Source organism: Bactrocera tryoni, chromosome 3 (assembly GCF_016617805.1).
Source record: "Bactrocera tryoni isolate S06 chromosome 3, CSIRO_BtryS06_freeze2, whole genome shotgun sequence".
In the NCBI taxonomy this organism is placed as follows: domain Eukaryota; kingdom Metazoa; phylum Arthropoda; class Insecta; order Diptera; family Tephritidae; genus Bactrocera; species Bactrocera tryoni.
The window spans coordinates 53,247,185-53,274,999 of record NC_052501.1 but is presented as its reverse complement, the minus strand read 5'-3'; the positions used below and the strand labels follow the sequence as shown (position 1 = coordinate 53,274,999).

Sequence of the window (27,815 nt, the reverse complement as noted above, 5' to 3'; positions counted from 1 at the left end):
TGTTCAGATCGGATTACTATAGCATATAGCTTCCATATAAACTGAACACATTGTTACTAAAACAAATGCACCTGTGAAGGGTATATCAGCTTCAGTGCAGCCGAAGTTTACGTTTTTTATTGTTTTTAACACAATGCTACTCACCAAAGAACAGAAAACAATAACAGCCGCACCTGATTCGATCTTTTTTTCTACAAATATTTTGCTCATTTCCCTTCCCTATCCGATATTATTACCAGTAATTTGCACAAATATTGAAGATTAACCCAAAACAGAAAATAACTAAAAAATCATACCAACACACGAGACACAAGCATTAACTCGAGCACTCACATACAAGCTACCAAATGAGTAAAAAAACCAAGCGCATAATTATGAGAATAAGGACATAATAGAAAGATCACAGACATGCAAAGCTTAATGTTGTGATATCCAGTATACCAAGAGAGCACTGGTCACTACTGGTGTTTTGTCCACTAACATGCAGCACACTCGGCGCACGTACCCATTACAGTGGGTCGATTTTTAGAGTGTTTAAATGAGTTAAGCATCCGCCCACTCTACTCGGTAAAACTGGTGCATTCTAATACAACAGCACAATTCACCACATCTGATGACACTACAAAACAACTCACCACACCTGTACCCCTACCCACTAAACAAAAAGGATGGACAACAGGATAGTAGACAATTCGAGCTAAGCTTTTTTACACATACAATTCGATCAACACAAGCCGCACATCAACATTCGCTGAGGCACTGTGCCGCTACTCTACCGCGATTAGACCTTTCGACCTCCATCCGCGAGAACTCGATCGCCAGCTCCAGCAAGTTGGAACAGGATTCTCGCCAACGCGTTTGTCGACGCTTCTTTTTATTAAAATTAAATTATGTAACATTTATATTATAATTCCGCTGGTGAGATTGTGAAAATACAAACAGAATTCTTTTTTATTAAACATAAATTTCGTATACTTTTATTCACAGAGAGTAAAAAACGGTAAAATCGCGTGTACGGAAAACGTTATACGGATCATTCTGAAAAACTTTGCCTAAAAGTCTGTGGGCCTAAATGGGTTTCGACACTACGATTTTTAACGTGAAGTTTTTTAGGGATCTAAAAATTTTGTTCTTCAGTTTTTAGGATATCCGAAAGAAATTAATTACGTAGGTCTATTTTGATGTTTTATTAATCATTTGTCGGAATCAGTCAGATCGAACAACTATATTATATATTTCCCATTTAAAGGATAATTCAAATTTAAGCTTCACCTTAAAAATTTCCTTGCTCCAAACCGATTTCAGGCTCGTAGTCTTTTATGCAAAATTGTTCAGAATGATGAATGAACATTTCCCGTATACGTGATTTTTTACTCACTCTGCTATGGAGCGCTTGTAGATATGCAATTATACTTGTTGAAATATGCGCAGCTGACGAGCTCACTTTTTGTGTTTGTGTGTGGCTGCACGCGGCAGTGCGCTAAGCATTTTCAGTTTCCATTGCACATTGACGCCAACGAGTCAGGTTTACCATTACTTTTACCAACAGCCTCCCGCCACTTAGGACTTGCCTCTGTCTCAATTCAGTTTTTTCTCTGGTTCTTTCTTAATTAAATATTAACCTAATGTCGACATTGTGCGCGCTTACTAAAATATAACTGCAGTTATACATGTATGTGTACCTTATATTTACCGGCAAACAAGCTCATTTATAGGGTACCATGGTAGGGAAACTTTGCACTAAATGTACATATATACTAATATTTGCTTGCATGCATGTGTACGTGTTTGTATTTGCTATTGCAAGCAATAACAGCCGTTCAGCGTTGGCGGAGTGTAAATTGAGTCATGAGTCCAAGTTAGTAGACTTAATTACCGGACCGTGCTGTACAGCCCTTGGACGTAATGGTCAGCGGATATATGTAGGAAAGTTACTCGTAATATATACACATATAAATTTGTACCCTAACTGGCACCAGTATTTAATGTGTGGAGTTTTCGAGTAAGGTGTGAGTAATTTTAAAGAATTGTTTCAGTTTTTAATTAAATGCTAATAATACGTAGGTTGCTGTATATATTTCTGGCCTAATAATGTAAATAGGCATATTTATCAACGAAAATGTTTTTTTTTTTTTTTTCTTTTTGTTTTCGATTGCGGTTTTGTTTCGGGCTCATACGCATAGATCCATGATTCGTCACCTGTGACGATCTTATAAATGTCTTTTGAAGCACCGCGATCGTATTTTTTCAGCATTTCTTTACACCAATCCACACGAGCCTTTTTTTGAGCGATTGTCAAATTGTGTGGGATCCAACGAGAACAAACCTTTTTTACGGCCAGGTGTTCATGCCATATCGAATGTATGCTGGTGGGAGAAATGCATAGTCATGCCTCTATCTGAAGGTATGTTACATGACGGTCTTGCATTATCAGTTCACGTACGGCATCGATGTTTTCTGGCACAACGGCTGTTTTTGGACGACGTTCACGGGCTTCGTCTTTGAGCGAACCTCGGCCACGATTGAATTCGTTGTACCAGTTTTTCACTGTGTATAGGATAGTGCTTCATAGCCATACAAAGATTTTAGTTCATCGATGCACTCTTGTCGTGATAATCAACGTCGAAAGTTGTGAAAAATGATCGCACGAAAATGTTCACGAGTTAATTCCATTTTTTGGCCGAGATGAATTTTTTAATTCCTTGTAAATAAAACAATTCACGATTAAATGACAAAACGATCTGAGTGATGTTATGCTAAAAAATGTCAAACTTTCCAATGGAAATGTCAGATTGCACCTGGCAACACTTAGTGTTGCCATAGGTCAGAATATATATAGCAGCCCTCGTAGTAATAAAAATATACTTTGTAATTTCCTTGTATTTTTGGTTATAACAGTTGGCTTTAAATGTAATGGTAATAGTAATTATAATCGTAATGGTACTTATATAAGCAAATCCTGAGGTAGTTGAAATTAAAATAACAATTTGAAAATTATACAAATAAATAAATTATAATTAACATTCCCATTGTTTATACAAGGTCTGTCGCAAAAGAAACAGGACTGTTAAAAAACAACAAAAAATTAATATTTTTCAAAAGTTATATTTTTTTATTCAATGTAGTTTCCTTGTGCTTCGATACAGCGTTTAGCCCAGTCAATTAGCATTTAAAATGAGTGTTTAAGGTCATTTTTCGGAATGCTCTTGAGAATATCGGTCGTCGCTTTTTGGATAGCAGAAATGTCCTGAAACCTGTGTCTTTTCATGGGCAAATGAAGTTTTCCAAATAGGTAAAAATCACAGAGTGCCAGATCAGGTGAGTCCGGTTAATGATTAATGGTTAATATGGAGTTTTTTGTCAAAAAATCAGTGACAAGCGTCGACCGATGACACCGCGCATTATCGTGCAACAGGCGCCAGGACCCTGCCTCACGGTATTGTGGTCGAGCACGACGAATACGTGACAAAAGACGCTTCATAACATCAAGGTAAAACACAACTCGGTGTACAATCGTAAAAACAAATCGGAATCGTAAAAACAAATCAGCATTGTCTTTATTTTTGACTTCTGAAGGCAACCGACTTGTGATCGTCACAGAGGTCCTCACGAACTTCTTGGAATCGCTTAAACCACTCATGCACATTACTACGGTATAGGCACTGATCACCATAAACTTTTTTCATCATTTGAAATGTTTCAGTAAACGTTGTCCCAAGTTTAAAACAAAATTTAATATTTGCTTTCTGTTCAAAATGCATTTTACGACCGATAACCAAAAGCTGCTGTCACTTTTTGATCGATAACATCGATTGTAGTTATCCAATTGTCTTAAAATTTTTACGAAATATCAGCAAGAGATCAAACTTTTTATTTCATATACCTACCAATTAGGTCACCAGAAACAGTTATATTTAAAAAGTCTCTTTCTTTTGCGACAGACCTTGTATATTGGGACAAAAAACAACTCGGAAATTGTAATCAAATTTACCTGGCAAATTATATTTCAGAAACATGTGTTTTGCTAAGATGGTAGGACTGCCCTCAATTACTATGTCAAATATGGGCACGATCTGTCAAACAAATTTGGTTACAGCAGCTGCTTAAGTCGATACACCTTCGTAATGCGTTGCAATTTCTATAATGGATAAAAATATCGAACGAAGAATTTGTCTCAAATTTTCACAATACAAATTTCGTGTGCGAAATCGTTGCGAATGTTTGAAAATGTTTACGATGATTCAATTTTAATAAAAACACAATAGGTACAAAGACTTAACAGATGATCGAGAGATCGTTGAAGACATGCGTCGTTCTGGACGACCTTCGACCTCATCAACTGATGAAAATTTAAAAAAAAAATAAGGGTGGTGCTTCAAAATCGTCAGGACTTGATGGATATTTAGGGTATGAAACGTATTCTTACTCGACATATCCCGATAAAGTTGTTTTTCAAAAAGGGTACAATTGCGACCGACTTCAAAGCCAAAAACGCAATGCATACCATTGATTTTTACCGTATTCACCAGATTTGGCTCCGCGTGATTTTTTCTTGTTCCCCAAAGTGAATTTTCTGCTTCATGGTGCACGTTTTCACGCGATCGATATGATTTGCTGAAGGAGCTGAAGGCCATCCCAAAAAGTGTTTTGAGGGCTGGAAAATCGTTGGCAGAAGTTTATTATATCTGGTGGAGGTTACTTTAAAGGCGAGAAAATAAATATTTCTGACTAATTAAATACTTTGCGTTTCATTTACAATATCCGGTTACTTTTTTCACAATGTAAGTAGATTTCAAAAAGCAAGGGCAATCGAAATCGTTACATTTACGTCAAAGTAATGTATTTTCAAAAATTTTGGTAAGAGGAGGAATAATGAGAATATAAACAGTTTAAGGATATTATTACATCCTAAGGTGCTTATGTAATGGTAACAGGGGCGTCGCGAGGGGGGTGTGGGGGGCACATCAGCGTCATTCCAACAAATGAATGACGATTCAAAAATTAACGCATTGCTAGCGAGTTCAGTTGCATTTGCTGAAAAGGGTCAGATCAACCCTGAAAATGACTTTTCGAAACACCACAGAACACGCCGTGCTCCGAAGAAATATGACGATAATCCAGCAACTGCTTGTAATTTTGATTTCCAGACATTTTATAGAAAAGAATTAAAAATTGTCCTCGAAAATTTCACAAATTGCATTCAAGATAATTTGCAAGAAACTATGCCAACCTTCAAACCCATTCAAGAGATGTTCAGGATTCCAGCTAACAGAAGTAATATTACAATAGAATCTATACAATTTGTTGTGCAATTGGAACCTAAGTTCTTCAGTGAAGATCTAGATTGTATTTTTGCTGAAACACAAATTCTTTTTGATTCATGTAAAGAGTGTAAATCTTTCGATGACATTTCTATAGTAGCGTACAAATTGAGAAAGGTCATTCCTTCTGCGTACAAAATTGTTCATTACATAATGACTGCTCCTGACACGTCAGCTTCATGTGAACGTTCCTTTAGTAAATTGAAATTTGTTTTCAACGATTTGCGTACAACAATGGGGGATGATAGAAGAAGGATAAAGACGAAATCGATCTGCGCGATGTTGTTGGAAAATGGTCAATGTTGAAACATCGCAGAGTGAAAATATAACTCAGAAATTTATATTTTTTGCAATTCAATTTCGTAAGAAAATCTTGTTTTTTCCCGCGTAACACGTCGCTGAACAATATACATATGTATTTTATATTAAGAGAAACATATTAAATGATGATTATACTAATATGTACAATACTTATTTGAGAATAAAATAATGAATTATGCTATTATGTTGTCAAACTTCTCCGTAATACCTTATCAGAAATGAAGATATCCTTATTTTATATATATTTATAAACATATACATTAAATCGGCAAATTCTTGAAATGAGTCGGCATTTCAAAGGGACTCACCCCCCCATGATCTGGATCCTCGCGACGCCCCTGAATGGTAATTGTAAGGTAATAATTTTAGTGTTTTTGAAGTAGTAAAGGAAACGTTTACCGGTTTTTGGTATTATAAGCGAATACCATTAGAAATAATATATAGTTTAAGACAATGGGTATGATAATATTGATGTTATAGAAATAAAAATGACTAGAGAGTAGTCGAATGTATTTATTATGGTAATGGTAATAATTTGCAAATAGGCCGACGCTTGTCCCCGAATAATAATAAGCATAATATTATATTATAATTAAAAATGAAAAATATAAATTTTATTAGTGTTCTATGATTTTGATTAGAGCTCGCACAAAGCTACCGTCTTCACTGCTCTAGAGACATTCAGATACTGGGTGGCACCTTACACATTCAAACGATTTATATTTTAAATTATCAGAATGAGATAAAATTTAATTTTTCATTTTTTTACTATAAAATTAAAAAAATAAAATTTTTTATTTTAAATTTTTAATCCCAAACATCTTGGAATAAAATCATAAAAATATTCACAATCCTTATGACAAAGATATATAGCTTTTTTATATTACATATATATAAAACGAAGATATATTAAATATATTCACGATATCATATCGATTTTAATGTAAATCGATGTTGATAATTCTCAGAAAATTCCACTTACAGTGACTTTCATGCCTTTGCGTAAAAGTTTGTATGTTTCACACAGCAAATTATTTACTCTACATCTTCACAAATATGTTGTCTCTTCCATGTTTTTAGGAGCTTTCGTTGTTGCCTTCGCTTCACTTGCAACTTGTTTGTAGATAGTCACATTTGTACCCAACCCAGTGCTAGCGCCACTTCGTATTCCCATGAGCAGCAACAACAGCATTATTCTTATAAAAGCGGGCATTTGACTGAATTTCGTTGCTGCTAGCTTGCACGTCCTCGAAAATTAATTTAATGTTTGCTTATGTATAAGCAAGTAACTGCCTTCAGCTGCCAACAACCTTCTGCCAACGGACCGCTGTTTACGGCCAGCGCGTAAGCTGCCTGCCGTATATGACCCTTCAGTGCATTCGTTTGAGTATGTGAGATTATATGTATTAATTATGCTGGCTATATCCAGTTTGCCACAATGTTTGTAACACCCAGAAGGAAGCGTCGGAGACTCTATAAAGTATGTATAGTATATAAATGTTCAGTATGTTGAGCGGAGTCGATTTAGCCATGTCCGTCTGTCTGTCTGTCCGTCTATCTGTATATAGTTTTGTTTTTAAGATATCGTTTTGAAATTTTGCAAACGTCATTTTTTCTTCAAGAAGCTGCTCATTTGTCGGAACTGCTTTTTCGGACTACTATAACATATGGCTTCCATACAAACTGAATGATCGGAATCAAGTTTTGTATGGAAAACTTTCACATTTGACAATGTATCTTCACAAAAGTTAGCATAGGATATTATCTAAGATAATAATTTAATATACGAAGAAATTGTTCAGATCGGTTAACTATAGCATATAGCTGTCGTACAAACTGAATGATCGGAATCAAATAGTTGCATGGGAAATCCTCATTTGACGATATATCTCCACGAAATTTGGTATGAGTTAGTGTTCATGGAAATAATGTAATATCGGAAGATATTGTTCAGATCGGCTCACTATAGCATGAAGCTGCCATACAAACCGAATAATCGGAATCAAGGGCTTGTATGGAAAACTTTCGCATATCTTCCCGAAATTTGACATGGATTATTGCTTAAGGTAATAATATAATCTCCGAAAAAATTGTTCAGATTAGATTACTTTAGCATATAGCTTCCATACAAACTGAACACATAGTTACTAAAAGAAATGCACCTGTGAAGGGTATATTAGCTTCGGTGCAGCCGATGTTAACGGTTTTTATTTTTTTTTCTTACAACATGTAGTATGTATTTGCTTGTGGCTCCCGCCCAGCTACGTAAATGTGTGTGTTTGCAGCCTATGAAATGTGTGACCTCCGCGGACTAAAGTGCCACTCTACATATGTATGTAATAAATAATACGTGTGTTTATGAATGTGTCGATGTAGTTCCGAGTATTTGTGCCTGTAATTAGTAGCGGTCGGCAATAATATTAATAAAACGCTTGATGGAATTACTACTTACTCCCCATTCGCAACAGTAAATGGTACGTATGTACATACACGCTTCCACATACACAGCAACGAAATGCCTGTAACTTGTTTGTAAATAACGTTGGGACCTTTTACGTCATCGCCGCTCCATGTTTATTAGACGAACACACTGAGCTTCTATGAGCACAGGGGGAAGCAGCAGAAGTTGCTCATCGGAGGAGGCGTTGGCCAATATACCCAACCGCGAATGTTTGGTTTCACCTTGCTTCTAGCATTCCTTGTGAAAAGTGAAAGTGCCACCAACAAGGGACACCTCATTGAAAGTTGACTTCGTTATCAAGAGTGTGATGATTTTACTCGAGCGATGCTCGACTTTCCCAAGCGACATCGCTTCGCTGTATGTGCTCTTGAAACGTTCCAAGAAGATCCGACGTTTTCAATGCAAATTTCTTTAGGCGATGAGGCCCATTTCTGGCTCAATTGGTATGTTAAATTGCCACATTTGGGACGAAGATCAACTGAAAAAATTCAAGAGCTGAAATTTCATTCAGAAAAAACAACGGTTTGGTGTGGGTTGTGGGCCGGTGAAATCATCGGTCCATATTTCTTCAAAAATGATGCCGGTGAAAAGGTATTCGTTCATTCTTTTTGATGCCAGAAATTAAAGCTCATGAGCACACATCGCTTCAATCAATGGATATGTTGATAGAACACTTCGGTGAGCGATGATTTCACTTCGGTGAGCGGATAATTTCACTTTTTGGGCCGGTTGGTTGGTCACGAAGATCGTGTTATATCACATCTTTAGACTTTTTCCTGTGGGGATATGTAAAATCTAAGGTCTAAACGGATAATCCCGCTTCGATTCAGGTCTTCCAGCAAAACATCCCGGATGTCTTTCGCAGTTACCAGTCGAAATGCGAGAAATAGCAAATTGGACTCAATAGACGAACCATCTGGGACGTAGCCGCGGCTAAAGATATAATCTTCAAAAATAAAAGCCAAAAACGTTCCTTAGAGTATTAAAAAACATTTCCCAATAAATTTGAAGTTTCTGTATTTTTTCTTTAAAAAGTAGGGAACCAAGAAATGGATCACCCTATAACAATTGCAGTAAGTAAGGAAGTGTCATGTCGAGCGCGACGTATTTCTGTGAACGGTGTAAGCCGAAAGTGCAGCATTAATTAGAGAAGAGGTACGCGCTTGGATAATGTGTAAAAGTAAGGCTTACCCAAATGTTGCTTTAGCAAGAAGTGGTGTGTTTCAGGGGCACCAGGTCTTTTTTAAGAGCCGGGAAAAAGTCGCTGATGGAAAAGGGAAGAATGAGCAAATCCAAAGTGAAAACGATGTTCATTGCCTTTTTTAACATAAAAGCCGTCGTCCACCATGAATTTGTTCCTCCTGGACAAACAGTCAATTCCAAGTTTTACGTGGAAGTCATCAAGAGACCCAAACGAAGGGCTATTCCGGAGAATGCTGCCGTGACGCTTTCAATGCATGGAAATTGCCCTGGCAGCGCTGCATCGACGCAGAAGGAGCCCATTTTGAAAGTTTTTAAAGAGTTGTAACGATTGGCTTAATACATTTTTTTAAATCGACTCAGTGCTATTACTTTCTGGAAAAACCTTGTATTTTTTGGGCGTAAGATAAAATAACTACATAACACTATTTATGCAAAGGTTTATGCGGACACATTGTTTGGTTCTTGATTTGTATACTGGAAAGAGAAAAAGTAGATGGAATTTAATAGTGTGATATCGGAGGTATGCGAGGTTTTTGTCTGATGTCACCCATTATTTGGGAATTTGGTCGAAATTGATCTGGATTTTCACCTAAATGTTAACACAAACACATCACCACGGATACCCAAACAATAGTTGTGGCAATGACTAACGGTAAGTGCAAATGCATTGTGCATGTATGTGTATATGTTTCTGTGTTTGTATAATGCTAAACATATCAACAAAACAAACGTTGTTTGTTGCCCGACTGTTATTTTATGGGTGTTACACACACACTTTGTGCACGAGCACAAAGACCACCACACAGTTACGCTGTATCGGGTGATTTTTTAAGAGCTTGATAACTTTTTTTTAAAAACGCATAAAATTTTGCAAAATCTCATCGGTTCTTTTATTTGAAACGTTAGAGATTGGTTCATGACATTTACTTTTTGAAGATAATTTCATTTAAATGTTGACCGCGGCTGCGTCTTAGGTGGTCCAAAAAAAAATTTGGCCAAAATTGGACTTTCCGAGCATTTCGGCCGGAATAGCCCGAATTTCTTCGGAAATGTTGTCTTCCAAAGCTGGAATAGTTGCTGGCTTATTTCTGTAGACTTTAGACTTGACGTAGCCCCACAAAAAATAGTCTAAAGGCGTTAAATCGCATGATCTTGGTGGCCAACTTACGGGTCCATTTCTTGAGATGAATTGTTCACCGAAGTTTTCCCTCAAAATGGCCATAGAATCGCGAGCTGTGTGGCATGTAGCGCCATCTTGTTGAAACCACATGAGTCAACATTTAAATGAAATTATCTTCAAAAAGTAAATGTCATGAACCAATCTAACGTTTCAAATAAAGAACCGATGAGATTTTGCAAATTTTATGCGTTTTTTTTAAAAAAAAAGTTATCAAGCTCTTAAAAATCACCCGATATAAAACTCCTTCGCAGCAAAGAACCCTTTGAATCCATACGCACAAAAATATCTTCGCAAACAAATGTACGGTTGAAGACAAGGAGAATAGAAAAGAAAACTGAAAAATTGCAAACAATTCCTGGAGCCATAAAAGCTACCAACGTTCGTTTTACTGCAGAAAACTATAAACATTTCTATGTACATAAAAGCTTAGAAAAGCAAGAAGGTACATACATATATAAAAAATCGGAAGTTCCTGTTTACTAAGGTATATAAAATACTGTTACTATGGAAAGCATATGACGAAATTTCAAAAGTTTTGGTAAAACTGAAACTGAAATTGCTGAACATCGTTAAAAACAAATTTGGTCAAGTTTTAACACAAAAAAATCAACCAATCATATAGAGTAAAGTCAGCGGGATGTTCAAAAATCTTGATATTAGTTATATAGGGGCTAGGTCACGTTTTCGCTCAAATTAATCTAGTTTAGGAGTAAAGATACACTGTAATGAGTAAAACTCGCTAACTTATTTTCATTGGGATATATATTGGCCGATATGTGCAGTACAATATCAACCGGAAGCTCGAAAATCTTTATATTAAGTATATGGGGGCTAAGAGAAGTACTGGTCCGGTTGAAGCCATTTTAGACATAAAGATAAAGCATTATAAGAGAAGGATTTTCCTTTCATTTCAGATATATACAAGGTGTGTTCCAAAGTAAACAGGACTTCAAAATTGTGCTATATGGGAAGTATGCGTGGTTGTTGTCCGATTTCCGAGTCTCTGGCCTATTTAGTTATTATTTTATCGCACTTTTAGTAGTTTTTAACAGTAGCGTTATATGGAGAGTGAAGGGGTTATTCTACGATTTTATCCATTTTCACACTGAATGAAGTTAATATAAAATATCTTAAACTAAAAAAAAAATATATAAAATGGCTTTTGATATAAATATTTTTTAACCCGGCATCATTGTGGCTACTAAATAGGGATGGCAAGATTGGTTACAGAATCTTATTCGCGATTTTGACAATTTTTTTTAATTTTTCGATTCTAAGAATCGATTTTTCTGGGGCAAGAATCGATTCTTTCGTTTTTAATCGATTTTAAATTAAAAGGACCAAAATTTATTTATTAAGTCACAAGGCATAAATTGAATGAATAATTCAAATCGATTAAATAAAACACAAAAATATTTAAAAAAAAATTATATTTTTTTGTCTATAAATAACGTACCAAGAACATTACATTTCATATACATAAATTTTTTTTAAATAATTCAAGTTGTTTAAACAAGTTTTTAAATAAATCTAAAATAAGTAAAAGAACAATAAGTTAATTGTCAATTTAAGAAAACCATACATTTTCCGGAACAGATCTTAGAAACAGAAGCATAGTATTTAAGTGATCAGGCGATTTCATCGTCACTCTCTTTTTCACTCAATGTGCGATTTTGATTAGGATTAGAAGCAGTTAAGTAAAGTTTATGTGATTTTTCGAGATGCTTGAGTAAACTAGACGTACTATTATTATATTTTAATTGCTTTCCACATTGGTGACACTGGACAATCGACCCGTTGTTTATTTTTTTTAAAGTAAATCCATACAGCGCTAGGCGCCATTTTAATAAATTTATCGTCAAGAATTAAGAATCGCGAGTTTTCTTGTGTTCGTATGTAGTATGTATAACTTGAAACTAGTCACTTACGGGGCATCTCGACAGGATAGAATTTATAGAATACTAACTGTCAAACTTATTGCTATTGCCCATTGCCAAATCTGTATGTGGGCATTTGTTATCATAACATAATCATTTTTTTTTACAAATTAGAAAGATCCTTTTTTTACAAATGTAATTCTGGGAAAATAAGAATACATATTTTTGGACTACTCTATAATAATTGTGGCATAAATTTTATATACCAATTAAGTTAATTAGTAGTAAAGTCGAATGTCAGGAATCGATTCTTAATCAACTTTGACTAGTGAAGATCGATTGCGAAAACTTGATTATTTTGCGAGAAAACTCGATTCTCGAGTAGAATCGGAATCGATTTTACTACTAAATAGAACATGACAGTTGTGGCCGGGTGTATTTTACCCGTGTACATTGCTGAACACTTAATCAATGTTATGTCAATACTAGTATGCTACATTAAATAACTGGCTAGTAATACACATTACTTATAATAATTAAACATTTATTTATTCAAAAATCAACAATACAATCAAACAAACAAAAAAAAAAAAAAAAACTTTTTGTTCTGAGGTCAATCGTGAGAACATAACTTAAAAATTAAACTCAAAAACAAAAATAATTACCACTTTGGTACTAAACATACAATTATTATATTATGTTATTATTAACTATATAAAACAAAGCTCATTTATAACTTATATACAAAGTTATTCGCTATTGTGATCAACACAACTTTGGCACAATGAGACAATATGTTGCATACAAATAGGCTTGTTACAATTATTGCAGGAGTGCTTAGTTTTTTTATCTTTGGTAGAAGGACAGTCTCTACATCTAGTATATGTTTTCGAACTTTTATTCGGAGGGTAAGTCATGGTTTCACCAACTTGGTCGTGAATACGTTTACGTAAGCCTCTCGGTAAGTTTTCCATATTTTTCCGGAAGCGAAGATGCCCTTCAAGCATTGAAAGACCGAGTTTTTTAGGGAAATCACGTCGGTTTGTTTTAGAGTCATTATTTTCACGAAAAATAATTACACTATTTATTGCATCTACATTCATGACTGCATGAAATACTGTTATTGGCCAACGTTTAGAGTTTCGGGATACATCATAGGTAGCACAGAGTTCATCAACTACATCGACGACAGCTTTCGTAGAATTATAAAACGTGATGATCTCTGGTTTCCGTTTATTACCACTATCTGGATCAATGTTTTGGTCATGATGAAGGGAAGACAGTACCAGCACTACTTGAGACCGTTTAGTCGTGTAGGAAATAAGCATCATATTTTTCTGGAATGCAAACTGAGTGCTGTAAACTTCTTTTCCTCGCGTAGTTATAAAGTTTGGTGGCATTTCTTTTTTGTTTTAACATAAAGAACCTGTATATGTTAGTTTATGATTTTTCTGTAAATGTGTTATCAGTGGAACACTTGTAAAACAATTGTCGAATGTAATGTTTCTGCTACTTTTAGAAATAGACTGCACTAATCTGTCTACAATGTCAAAAGCTTTACTACTTTGCTAAAATGGCCCATTAGGCTTTTTACCGGGATAAATTTCAAGGTTGAGCGTATAAAAGTTTTTTGCATCAAACAAAGGATAAATTTTTATCCCATATTTTGCAGGTTTATTCGGAATATATTGTCGAAACGAACACCTACCGCGAAATGCTTCCAGCTTTTCGTGAATTGTAACATATTCGTTGGGAGTATAAGTATACTTACAGTTTGACACAAACTCATCAAAAATAGATCTAATCGGAGCCAGATTATCTAGTTTTTTTCGTTCTTGGCGTGTTGACACATTATCCGAAACGTTAACAGTTCTATAAAAAATCGAAAGCAAAGACATAGTGGTATTAAAAATTTTTTACTCAGTACCGTCGGTTCGCCATAAGTCACTCAAATTTTGTCGATTAGAACGATTTAGTCCGGCTAAGTATAATAAGCCGAGCAAAGCTAAAAGTTCATTGACAGTGGTCTCTTTCAATAAATACTGAACTGATTGTTTATTGTTAGATAATTGCCTTTGTTTGATTTTGGTATTAGTATGACAAAGTATTTGTTCCAAAATATTACTAGTTATAAAGCGTCTCCAACACTCTATTTCAGTCTTATTCATTTTGTGCAATAGGCTTTACCCCAGGTTTTTCCAATATGATATTTTCTGCCCTTGTGCGAACGTTAGTCCTAGGTGGCTGCGAAAACCATTTAGTAGAATTGTCTTCACCAATATAAAACTGCTGGTTACTGGTTGAAACAATTGCTTCTTGCTCATTATCGTTACATTGTTATTCCGTATCACTATAACTGTCTTGATTTCGCTCTGATATGTGGTCGACTTCATCATCCTCCTCTGAACTGTGAAAATGCCCCTGGATGTGAAAATGCGCTCAACTCCGCATAATGGACATACAAAATCAAAGCCCTTGATGAAATATGCGCCCCTGAGCATCTCATAAACATTATAACGAGTATTTTAAATATATAAGACTGATTTTTGGTACGGACGAAAGGCACCAGGAGCTACTCCATTTTGAGTGCAGTACCCTGCAAGGCTCAGTATTAGACCCACTATTATGTTGTAGTGGGAGTGCGACATTACTACACAGCCGCAGCTTAAGTATTTGGGAGTAATATTGAACTCCAAATTTAAAATAAAAAAAAAAATACCAAACTGTGGCAAACGAGGTGGAAATCCTCATCCAAAAGGCGCCTGACCCATCGATTTTTACCGGACATCCACTCGTAGATAGGCAGACAACATGGGGACCTGGATTTCCATCTCACCTAAATACTTAGTGTACATGAGCGCTTTAGAAGCTACCTTTACAGATTCCACAATGACATTGGTCTCAACTGTCCGACGACTGACAGATATTATTTTAATGCCCTCGATTTTCGAATACAAGGGAGAAACTAAAAATCACACTCTTTGTCAGTCGACTGATAAATGGAAAGCTGTCAGCGACTGAGAATTTTTCAACAGACTAGGCGTCCGTCATTTCGCGCAATTGAGGAGACTTAACTGTCTTGTCCCTCCCACGATGTAATACTTAGCCGGTGATTCCGTGGGAGAGTCTTGAGTTGGTCAAGTTTAGCCGATTCGATGCTTCCCCTACTAAAAGCCCCTATTTCTGTGCTTTTGAAGTAAACTTTCTTTGTTTAAAATATGTGATATGTGATCAATCAAAGAAGTTTGGTAAGCGCAGCGCAGTTAACACAAGCAGCACACTTCTATAATAAATTTCTTCTCACTTTCTCTTTACGTACTCAGATAAAAACAGTTCCAAATAAAATCCACAGCAATTGTCTTAATGGTCATTATTTACGACCGCAATTAAATGATAATTACCTGAAATGAAAATATAACGACATTAAATACCATTAGTTACATAAATGTATAGAGACATAGTACTAATAATTAATAGAATAATTATGATATAAAATGTTTGAGCTGGAATTTCTTTATTAAAAGCGCACAATAATAATGAAATTGTAAGCTTTTAAGCTAAAATGCGTGCAAATATCGTACACAGCAAAGACAGTGAATTAAATTAAGGAAATAATTTTTGCAATTTGCCTGTCATATATTTCTTTCTTTATTTGTCTACCCTGAACAGGGTATATTAAATTAGCTACGAAGATTGCAACACCCAGAAAGAAACCTCGAAGACCTTATTGATATTTCTATATTTCCTTATTAATATTTCTATGCTGCTATGACTGTATGTGATATCTGAGCCAAATGTCACATCAAAATAATAATTATTGTCTAGTACATGCTTGTTTTTATGAAGTGCAAAAAGTACGTACGGCGTTCAACAAAGAATCAAATTTCAGGAGCCGAAATTTTGAGAATATTGGAAAAGGTCTTCGGTCGTCGCATACTGTATTCATTCTTTCACCAAATTGTTAACCAATATCATGACACAATCCCCATATTCACCTGATTTAGCTCCGCGCGACTTCTGGCTAATCAGGAAAGTCAAACAACCCCTCCGTGGAAACCGTTTTGAGTCAATTGAATACATTAAACGTTATACGCTACGCAAATTGAAAGCTAAAAACTTGAAAAAACGTTGTTACAAGTGTATTGGGGCCAAGGAGGATTACTTTGAAATCAATGAAATTGATTTTGAATATTATTTGATTTTGAATATTTTTGTTCAGTAGTTTTATAGTTCTTGAGATATCTGCCAATCAAAATTAAGTTCTTGTTTGAAAATCTTTTTTATCATTTTTCAGATCGAACTACTGTAGCATATAGGTGCCATAAAAACTGAACAATTAAAATTAAGTTCTTGCATATAAAAATGGTAATCCAATAAACTGAAGAATCGAAATCAAATTCTTGTATGGAAAGCTCTTTATTTGTTAAGGGGCTTATTCTTGTACTCTCGTAATACCGGTTTGAAAATAAAAAAGTTGCTGGTAGGGTAGGGTTTGAATTGCCTCCTTATTTAAATTTGTGTTATTATTTAATAGCTTGATTAATTTGTATTTAAGATTTATTATTTTTTGACAAAGTTTCGTTACAACGTCTGTTTCTTAATTTGCTACAGACTAAAATTTTTAAGTGAGGAAATTCCAGCTTTCCCTTATCTACAAATTTTCTAAAATGTGTCTCTGTTGTCTACCGCGGTACTTTCCCTCAATGTTGATTCGTAGTCCCCTTAAATAATGTCATTTAATTTAATATTTTCGCCCATCAAAAACTCCCATAAAATATTTCACTTAAAGATTATGTAATGTAAGAAATTTAAGCATACTTCTCGCTAACCACCAAATTATGCACAGTCACTTCAAACATTGCTTGCCATGCCGAGGCAAGGTCAGCAGATATACTATGTTTGTATATGTGCACTAGGGTGTGTCATTCTGAGTTAACCTTTTTTTACAACTGAAAAACAGGCTAAAAACTTTCGAAAATGTGAAAAAGAAAATCACTCAAAAGATAAGCTCTTAATATTAATATTAAGAGGTGCCTGTATCAAATTTTCTGTTTTCTATATAAATAACATGGAAAAAAAATCATTTTTTTGTGGTGGTTATTGTGCGGAGATTATTATATGTGCACGCGATGGCTGCCAGTAGGAATGGTAAACTCGATTCGGATTCTACTCGAGAATCGAGTTTTCTCGTAAAATAATCGATTTTTCGAATGTCAAGAATCGATTCTTAATCGACTTCGACTACTGAAGATCGACTCACAATGACACACACTAATGTGCACAGATCTCTTGAAACACAAACACACATATTTTTCAATTTTAAAATATAATGCAAATGAAATGAAAGCAAAACGCTGCTAAGCGAGACAAGCCCACCGAGTTTGCTGTCATGGACACCAGACAAGAAAAACTCCCCAGTCATTTGTCGGCGTAGAAAAGCACAAAATGGTTACCATAATGGTAAGTAGTATTACGCCCTGTCGCGCCTCCATTTGCAAATTTTACTTTTTTCTTTAACAACATGTCCTTTGATGAGCTTTGACGGTTGTCGGGGTATACCTAGCTAGCGACATGAACGTATCCGTGCTCTAGCCGCTCAACCCGTTGAGTGCACTCTTAATCCCATAAGTGGCTATTGCTCATCTTAGAATTACATGCTTTTTATGTGTTAATGTCAAAGCTTGTTGCTTGTCTGTCATCTACCGTCTGTCGTCTGCTGTTGTAGTTTGCATAAGCTTGAAATGTAAATGAGATGTTTATCATTCACACGACAAACGGAGTGATAATTTTTTATAGGTCTCTGCAAGTGTTTGAAGAGTGCCGTTGATGAGGTCTCTGTATTTCTATACAGTCTTTTGTAGAATTTTGTTATATAAATCTCTTTGCGTATTCGACATAACTGACGATGGCATTCAAATCTACACACGTAGATATTTTTGCAATGCTCACACGTACCGTAAACGTGTGTGAAGATTAATAATGGACCCTATAGGCCATATGCATTTATATATGTATTTAAACCAGAGTGGGTTGATAATCTGTCCACAAGGACTTCCAAGCCTATAAATATTCTATCCTTGCGCATATTTGTATCAAAGTATTAATGTGAGCTCATACAAATTTATATGCTTCAATATTCCGGTAAAAAAAATTGCAGTAAGCGCGTTGTGGTGCGCTTGTAGCTTATTTGACATACCCTGCAAAATGTGAGTCCAGTCTTAGACTGTATAAAAGACAGTCTTTCGTTGACTTACTACCGGACCAAGTCTAGACCAATCTCATGTAAAATCACAGGACCAATTTACACGGAGCATGTCCTAGGCTTGGTCTACCATTCTACCATTTATGCCGTCGACAGTCCAGACCAAAGATAGACGGTTTGGTCTATGCATAATACAGTCAAATGCTAGACCAAGTAGACTGTACAAATCGTGCCTATTCTGTTCTATATACATATATTGCAGACCAAAGTAGATAGGTATTATGCAGTCCGATTGGTCTATGCATAAGACAGACTCATTGATAGACCAATCGACCTGCACAAAAGCTATTTACTTTGATCTATGCATTTGACTGCATAATACCTATTTACTTTGGTCTGCAATATATATTTTTCTAAAAATGAATGAAATGAAAATGCTGGTTTTTTATTTTGGTTTTTTTATATTTTTGATTTTATTCATCACATTTCGTTTAATTTAAACATTTAAAGGCTTCTCTTCTTAAAACTAAGTATAATTTATAATAATGATTTCAAAAATAAAAAAACAATTCCTCAGATAATGATTTCAAAAATTAAAAAAAAAAATAATCACATATTCTGTAAAGAAAAATCTGTTTTTATACTAAAGCTAGATAAAAAAAAATCAATAGTGTTAATTATATTAGTTATTTCCGATTTTTAGTATATTAACTGTGGTCAATCTATACAGCCTTTTTTTAACAATATGGAAGCATTTCGATAGTTGCTTATTGGGCTTTTCTGACGTCGCCGACAATCCTCCTGTTATTAAAAATAAAAGAAATTGAAGAATATATTTAAACAAAAATTTATTTATATACGTACTTATAATCGCATCATATGTACAAGGAAGTACATATATTTTTTGAGGCAAATCTTGCCATGGACGCCGCCTACATTGACTTCGTTGCACATATGTATGCAGATCTGGAGATAATTTCCTCAAAGTGCTTTTCAGGATCCCCCTTTAATAAGTGTTTTATTGCGTTAATCTGAAATGTTCATTAAAAATTATTGGTGGAATTTACAATAATTCAATTATTAAACTTACATATTCATTGATGTTTACCTCATTTATGGCGTTATTGACGCTTTCCATTTCTTCAATGGTTTTTATAGGGAAGAGTTTGCTCAAATTCCTCATATCTGCGTGCTTATTAGCAAGAACGCTTAATTGGGCGCCTTGCTTTGCCTGAACTTCCATCATTTTTTTAAGGTAATCTGGAAAATAATCATTTTTAAAATTATTTGCATCAAAATTTTATTTAAAAAAATACCTAGCATGTTGTCAAATTTGGTGTTCAAATCGTCAATTTTAGCCTCCAAAGATTTGCACCTTTCACAAGTTTTGTTATTGCTATTGCTGTTGGGGAAGTTGGTATTATTATTGGTTTTGAGATAGTTGTTGTTATTGCTGCTGCCGCTATAGTTGTTTTCGAAATGAATTTGCGAATCATCTATAGAATTATTTTAAAAATTATTAATCCGTTATGAAAAGTTAGAAACAAAATATACTCAGAAAATATTATTTTATTCTCTTTGCAGTCAAATTGTCTTATCTGATTTGGTTGTTGCTGAGTCATTTTCATATAAATATTTGGTTTTTTTTATATTATATTTTTTATATTATATTTTTTATATATATTTTTTTATATTCGTTTTGCTTTTTGTTATCTATTAAAAAGTGCAGCTATTTAATAAAGGCAATAGTAGAAAATTTTGTGAAGAAGGAAGCAACATCAATTTATATGCTACATCATCTGCTTTAAATTCTTCAATTTCTTCAGATAATGAATCCGAAAGTGCTATTCCTAGAGCTAATGAAGTACATGGAGCTGTAAAGAATGGATGGACATTTTTAAACCAGACTGCTTCCAATATTATTTCCCCTGCATTTGACTTCTTAATTTTTTTAATTGAAATACGTATATCTGGCAAAATAACGTCTAAGTCTACCCGCGCAATGAAGAAGCAGAAATTCATAATAAAAATCTTCGTGCACGTGGTCTTTTAACAATAAGATTCCAGTGTAAAGCAGAAATTGTCGAAAGAAATTGAATTTCTTTGAAACTCCTTGTCAATCTAACAAACTCTTTTGGAATATATTTCCTTATCAACTCAAATTGGGATGACATTTGTTCTTGGCTACTTTTGCTCATTTTGTACTTTGATTTTTTTTTCAATAAGGCATTCAACATTTTCTTGGTAAATCAAATGCATTGGATCCAATGGCACTTTACTGATCATATTTAAATTTATTTTTTCCAAAGGTGATTTTGAAGAAATAAATTTATTCAAATGATGATCTTTATATTTTCTTGCAGCAAAAATCAGCATTTGTAATTAAATTCCCAATTTGAGTGGAATACGCTAATTTTTTTTTCTTTGTTTTTTGGCTATTTGTGTACATTTGGAGCAGCCATGAGCTGATGAATGATGAGCAATACCACAAACAAAAGATTTTGCTGGTGCACCACATATCACAACTCGTACATTCAGTGGAATAAATTTGCCATTGATGGCAACTCCATTATTTAAAAAAATTTCTAATTCTGCAACAAAGCTCTCCAAATATACACAAATATCATCAGGTTTAGTTTTTCCTTCGTAGATTGCAACAGGAAATACAACAGATTTATTACAGCTAATTCACTAAAATTGGCCATAATTGTTTTTGTGAAGATTTGAATAGAGGTAAACCGTCAATATTTATGTCCACTATGATTTGAAGTAAACTCGAAATTCCTTCAATTTTTTGTGTTTGGTTTTGTAAACCAAAATATATTAAATCACCAGGAGATACATCTTTTGTTGATATTTTTTTTAAGTTTACTTGCATCAAAGTAGACGGACTTAACGGAATATCTAATCCACTTTCATTTAAAATTTTCAAAAGTGCACGCAGATTTTTATAAGATATTCTTGCATCTAATTGCCATTTCCTAATTTTTTCAAGGAATGTTCTTGCTTTCGTAATTTCGTCATGAATTTCACAATTAAAACTGTCTTCAATTGTGTTTTCAAGAATGGCGTCATGGCGCTCTTCTACCGCGTCATTTGGATTTTCGCTACCACTTAAAAATATTCATCACGCTTCCTCTTCACTAATCTTCTCATGTGCCTTTTAGAATAACTCATTTTTTATTGATTATTTTAATTTAATTATATAAATTATAGCAATTACACTTAAATTTTTATAAATTTTTGTTCAACACACAATACAAAACGACACGTGTTCACTTGCAGCCTTTGTTCTTTTTTGTGCTTTTTAACATAACAAGTGAATATACGAGTATTTAGTCGTTATTCGACAATGCAAAACTACATGCCACCATCTAGTCACATTAGTCTAGATAAAAAGTAGATTTTTCTATCTATCTTTATACCACTGATTTTGTGTTATAGGACCAATGCTTTTTGCAGGGTTAAAGCTCTGTTACGCACACATACACACACATAGAAAATATTGACACTAGGTACATTGTGTGCCGATGTTTAAGTCTCTTTTAGGCATTGTTCATAGTTAGCACGTATATACATTTAAACACATCCTCTTACATCTCACATAGATATGGTATCTACATATATACAAACCCACAATCACAAATGTGGTATGATTTTTCACCATTAACTCGGAGCATACAAAAGAATTAAGTTCCAAAGTTACAAAAAGTTAAACCGATTTTTGAATAGGCCTTAAAGGGATTTTAATATCACAGTGGAGGCTTTTTATTTACCTTTGCCTTTTTTAAAAGTGGGGGTATAAAAATTATAAAGTCATATGTAGAATTTACTTGCTTTAATTTGTACGCATGTGCCCTCAGTCATATACCTACGCATTTCGTATAGTAATATTTTATTCGGGATACGATCTTTAGACCAACATGCACCAATTCTATGTATTAAAATTAATTTAAATATAGAACTATTAGACATTTTAGGATTAATTTTGATTGTTAAAATATCTTCAACTTAAATAGTAAGTAAAATCTAAAATTGCGTTTTTGTTTAGGAACTCGAGTAAAGTTAGTGAAAACCACATTCGGATCAAACATAACAAAGTTTATAGAAGAATTGGTATAATTCTTATTGCCTTTATCTTATAATTGATGCCTACTAGTGATAACATTGTTAACTAAAGATAAATTGCCTAATTTGACTCTGAACTCATAAAAATATGCAACATATCGAATCTTCACATAGGGTTCGGGTAAACGCAACTACAAGTATGTTAACTGTTTTCTGTCTCCAATATGTTGCATAACTTCAGGTGTTAATGCTTTTGTCTAGTTCTAAATGGTAACTATTCAGAACATGAGAAAGTTTTGATAAATTTACTGAAATATTATTCATGTTTTCGATAGATAGATTTTATCATGAAAGTAATGAGTTATTTGCCTTGATATTTTCAAAGGAGGTTGTGGTTGCAAGCACATCTACAACTGTACCACCGTGAAAAGAGATTTAGGTCTCATGTTATAAACTCACTACTTTCACATGCAGCTTAAAAATATGTATGTATATTAATCATATGAAAAATGCTTTCGAAGAAAAGTGTTCATAATAAAGGGCCATCTTTCGATGATTAGATACAACTTTAGAGTATACTGATTTATTTGACATTTTCCCTATGGTCGGGAAGCAAAATTGCGTAGACAGCGCAAGTGAACCCGGTTCACATCTATTGTAGATACTATTACTTTCATATCTTGAAGATAACAATAAGAGTTTCTTAACGAATACCTTAAGCTTACCAATATCCTTATAGATAGATAAGCATGGAATATAAAAGAGTCACCCTTTAGAAAACATTAAATTTATATATAATTGATAAATCAAACAATATTCGACGCATTGGCCCTTTCCAATAAAATTCCGTCAAATACTTAAACTGTTTGAGAATCAAATTAATGTGCGAATGAAATTACAACTTAACGCTCAAAACAAAGCAAGAAGGTTTCTTTGAAATAAAAATTAAAAGTACTTCGTAAACATTTATTTATATTTTGGTATCTTTCATTGGATATAAATTGAAAATGTATGAAATATTTATATTATCTAAATTTATACTGTTTGGCTGCGAATTAAATTTAATTTCCAAAAACAAATCTCAAAATAGGCAGTCAAGTCAGTGTGCATAAAGCACTGCCTTGAACAAAAACTTTCCTTTGAATTCAATTTCTTTGATATTTTATTAGCCAAATATTATAATAGTAATTGCTATAGCAAAATAAACATCATATCAAACCACCCGGCGTTTATGTGCAAAAGAAACTGAAAAAACTGAAGAAACAGTTTTCATAAATAAATCAGAATACCGGAAAATGGTACCACTACAACAAATTAGGGACAATGATCAAAATATGTACTTGCGGATAATCAGATAAAATAAATCAGTCACCATGGTGCCGGACGCGTTTTCATCTGGCATGCGTTGTGCTTTTTCTTTGTCAGCTCATCCTACTCCCCGTAGTAAACGGCATCTCAAACAGGGTACTACTGTATTTAAAGCCAAAAAAAAAAGAAAAATGTGTGACTCCAGCACATCTGTCTACCTATCAATGTGTCAAATATTACATTTGACCGAGTGATATGCATGATGTTCATTTTACTTTCAGAGCTACTCGATGTCTCTGAAACAGGTAAGACTGGTGAGATGGGTGATGAGAGCAGCAGCTTTGGACGAGCCTACCTAAAAATATTTTCTATTACTTAGGCCTTACAAAAAACCATGTGCGTCACACATAAGCACACGGTAACCTGCAGTTACATTGATGATTAGAGCTGAAGTATACATTTCCGAGTTAGAAAAATAACTAACATTGAATTGAGACCCAATAAAAGAGAAACAAGTACAAGAAGGCATAAGGAACACAATCGGGCACACGAAAACTGACGGTTAATAGAATATGTAAGACTAAAGCAGAAGAAAAGCAGCAAAACACACAAAATAAATGATAATAGTAATAATTTCTGTGGAACCCAGCGCAGGTGGTAAGCATGTTGTGGCAATGTGAAAAGTGTATCATACATTTAGGCGATTTAGCTATGTTACCCACTGTGCTCTGAACCACATAATAGTTGACAATGGCAAGAGCAAAACAATCAAAAATTACTTTAGGGAATTGCACAACAGGCTTATCGGCACCAGTCACGTAGGAAGAAAATCATTGGGAAAATTAAAATTCTGAAGAGAAAACAGTAGAGCTACGCACCCACCGCTGTAAACCCCCAAATGATTTGAATTTGAATAATGAGAAAAAGGTTGCAATACTAGAAAAATCCAAACAAAATACATCCAGCGGATACATTTACACGAACTGTTATACTCGTATATGGAAGATAAATAGGCAGTTAGCGTAGTTTTGTGAGATTTCTTTTTTATGCTATGTACATACTTATGCATATTAGAGGTAATGATGAAATGTGTGTTATGAAGGTTGAATGACCTTTGTCGGGTGGCGATCAGCAGTAAAATATAAGGTATATTTTACTGCTGATCGCCACCCGACAAAGGTCTAGGTCTAGTTTAATATAAGGTATATTTTACTGCTGATCGCCACCCGACAAAGGTCTAGGTCTAGTTTTTAAAATCTAGCAGATTCGCTAAATGTTTTCCGCAATTTTATAAACAGGTTTTTCTACTTAAGATATTTGCAAATAGGTTTATAACGCCAATTAACAAACACATCATTCAAAACCAAAGTCAGGAAAAATTATGTTATATCCAAGTTGCCTCCAGAGTAAACATTTTATAAAATCAATTTCTGATGACACCTAAAGCACTCTCAGTTCCTTCCTAATAGTGAAACTCTACCTAAAACCTCACTTCAATAAAATAAATCGATCTCCAGCGAGTACTGTAAAAGCCTTAAAGTGCACAGCAGAGAGTGCTTTTTGAATAATACCTCTAAGTCAATACCTCTTAGTAGAGCCAATATTTCATAAGTGCCTAGACGTGCATCTAACACTACCCGCTAATATTTCTTAGATCAAAAAAATTCCATAGTATCATGCAGAATGAAAGCATAAAGGGGCTGTGTCTACTCTTTATATATTTTTTCAATATTCAGGTACATTATAGTTGGGCGTTCGTTTCTTCTGAATAACACAAAATTGAAATAGGAAATTTTGCTATGGTTGGGTGTACAGAAAGTCAAAAGTCATGCGAACCAAACCGAAGATCACCTTCCACTGACTTTGGAACAATGAAAGAAACACAACATATAAATAAAGGAGTCCGAAGAAAGAGCATAGCCAAAATCGGTCAACAACGAAACATGCCATTCAGGCCAAGAACAAGGGTCAGGATTCCGGCTACACCATCACAGCCAGACCAGATAATAGAGCTTCAAATCTATTTATGTATTTATATATACAAATGTTCCATTGGCTTTAAAATCATCATAAAAAAAACTAAATGTCTTAATCTTGAAGTGGATCTAACATCGAATTTCACCACCCTTCAATCAAACTCTGATAAGGAGGGACTATGTATATATGTTTCTGGCTACTTGTACATATTTAATCGGTAGATAAAATCCTTAAACAGGCAAACAAGACATGAATGTAATCTGGGCCGCACAGATTATTACAAAAACAGTTCCTAAATCAGGACTTTTGAATCTAGCCCCCTTGGTGGCGCAATCTATATCTCGACTGATGCGTTCGAATCCGCTATTTTTATCGATTGTCATGACATTTCATTCATTGGAAGTGAAGTTATTGCGTTTTAAGTATCAGTATGTTTGTGTTATCGGTACGACAATGAACTTCGAACAAAGAACCAACATTAATTTTTTTTTTAAATTGGTAAAACTGTTACCGAAACAAGTTTATGGCGAAGATTGACTATCGCGTAGCAGAGTGCACGGGTTGTTTCAACGTTATCAAATTGGACGTGAGGACATAAATGACGATCAACATGTGGGCCAATCAAAATCCGTGATCACCGGAAATTCCATCGAAACTTTGCGTGAATTCATCAAAAATCAGCCGAAATCAGCACCATGAATTTCAAGGAAATGGAATTGAACAACATTTAAGCTTACGAAAGGTGTGTGCACGGTTTGTTCAGCACAAATTGACTGACGACCAAAAACGCCGTCTCATCGATCGACGCTTGTGGCCGATTATTTGACCAAAAATCACATTTTAACCATTAACCACTCCCCGTATTCACCTGATATGTCACCGTGCGACTTCTTCCTTTTCGGAAAAATGTATTTGCTCATGAAAGGAAAGCGATATGCAGACTCACAGGCCATTCGAAAGGCTTGCGTCGGCATACTGGCGATCATACCGGCCAACGAACCAAAACACTGGTTTGACATGCTTTTGGACCATATAAAAAGCTATATTGAAGCAGGAGGAGACTATTTTGAATAAAATAAAAGTCCTGTTTACTTTGGAAAGCTCCTTGTATTATTACAATATATTCGTGTTAGCTTATCATGTGTCTAATGAATTTAATTGGGCTCACATTTATTCAGTCAATTTGTTACTACCAGATAAGCACAAACGAGATCCTCTGGAAGTAGATATCTAAGCAAGAATTATTTTAATTAAGATGAAGAAGACCTTTTGCCTAACAATTATATATCACAAATGCAAATGCCCAAAATTACCGTCTCAGTGGTATGTGATCTTTCCAAAATCATATATGAAATATGAACATTATTTCAGTAGCAACAAGTGCTTATTGAATATAATCAATCAGTTAACTGTACCGGTTATCAATTCAAATTCAAACTCATTATAGTGACATCAAAATAAAAATTCAATTTAGCTAAATTGTTGCTTTTAAACTTTTATAAAACTCAAATTTCGTTAAAGACATCCTTTCAAAATAATGCTCCTACCCAAGTTGTATAAAGTGTACCCCAGAATAAAAAACAAAACCTGACAGCATCACAACCAACTAGTGACTTACATAACGAGCACTCCGAAAAAGGACCTACGAGTACTTATTTTTTATTCAGATATAAAAACTGCAAGCAGAATTTGTTGAGCAGTTGAAACGCTGTAAGCATTGGAACCAAATACTATCACAAAACTACTACGAGTAGACAAAGTACTTAAAGCTTGTATCCAGCTCTCAAGAAATGTAAGAACTTCATATAAAAAAACGCTTAAAAAACGGTCAAGAAACTTTCCTGCGATAAATTTACTTGTGCTAGTATGCAGCTCTGGAGGATGGAGTCATATGTAG

The 27,815-nt window shown here is 34.4% G+C and overlaps 2 protein-coding genes across 2 annotated transcripts in view; one reads left to right on the top strand and one right to left on the bottom strand.

Annotated features, from left to right (window-relative positions):
* Positions 1-14,104, top strand: part of LOC120770678 (trichohyalin-like) — a 94,745-nt gene extending 80,641 nt beyond the window's left edge. Inside the window, exon 4 of the mRNA XM_040098265.1 lies at positions 14,036-14,104. Within this exon, the coding sequence (XP_039954199.1) occupies positions 14,036-14,104 (69 nt within the window). The remainder of the gene's footprint in view (positions 1-14,035) is intronic.
* Positions 14,105-19,282: 5,178 nt separating this feature from the next.
* LOC120770677 (rac guanine nucleotide exchange factor B-like) lies at positions 19,283-26,937 on the bottom strand. The gene is made up of 4 exons (XM_040098264.1): positions 26,865-26,937; positions 19,882-20,061; positions 19,656-19,825; positions 19,283-19,366 (listed from the first exon to the last, which is right to left on the bottom strand). Exons 1-4 carry the CDS (start codon positions 26,935-26,937, stop codon positions 19,283-19,285), a joined length of 507 nt encoding a protein of 168 aa, XP_039954198.1.
* Between the last annotated feature and the right edge of the window lie 878 nt (positions 26,938-27,815).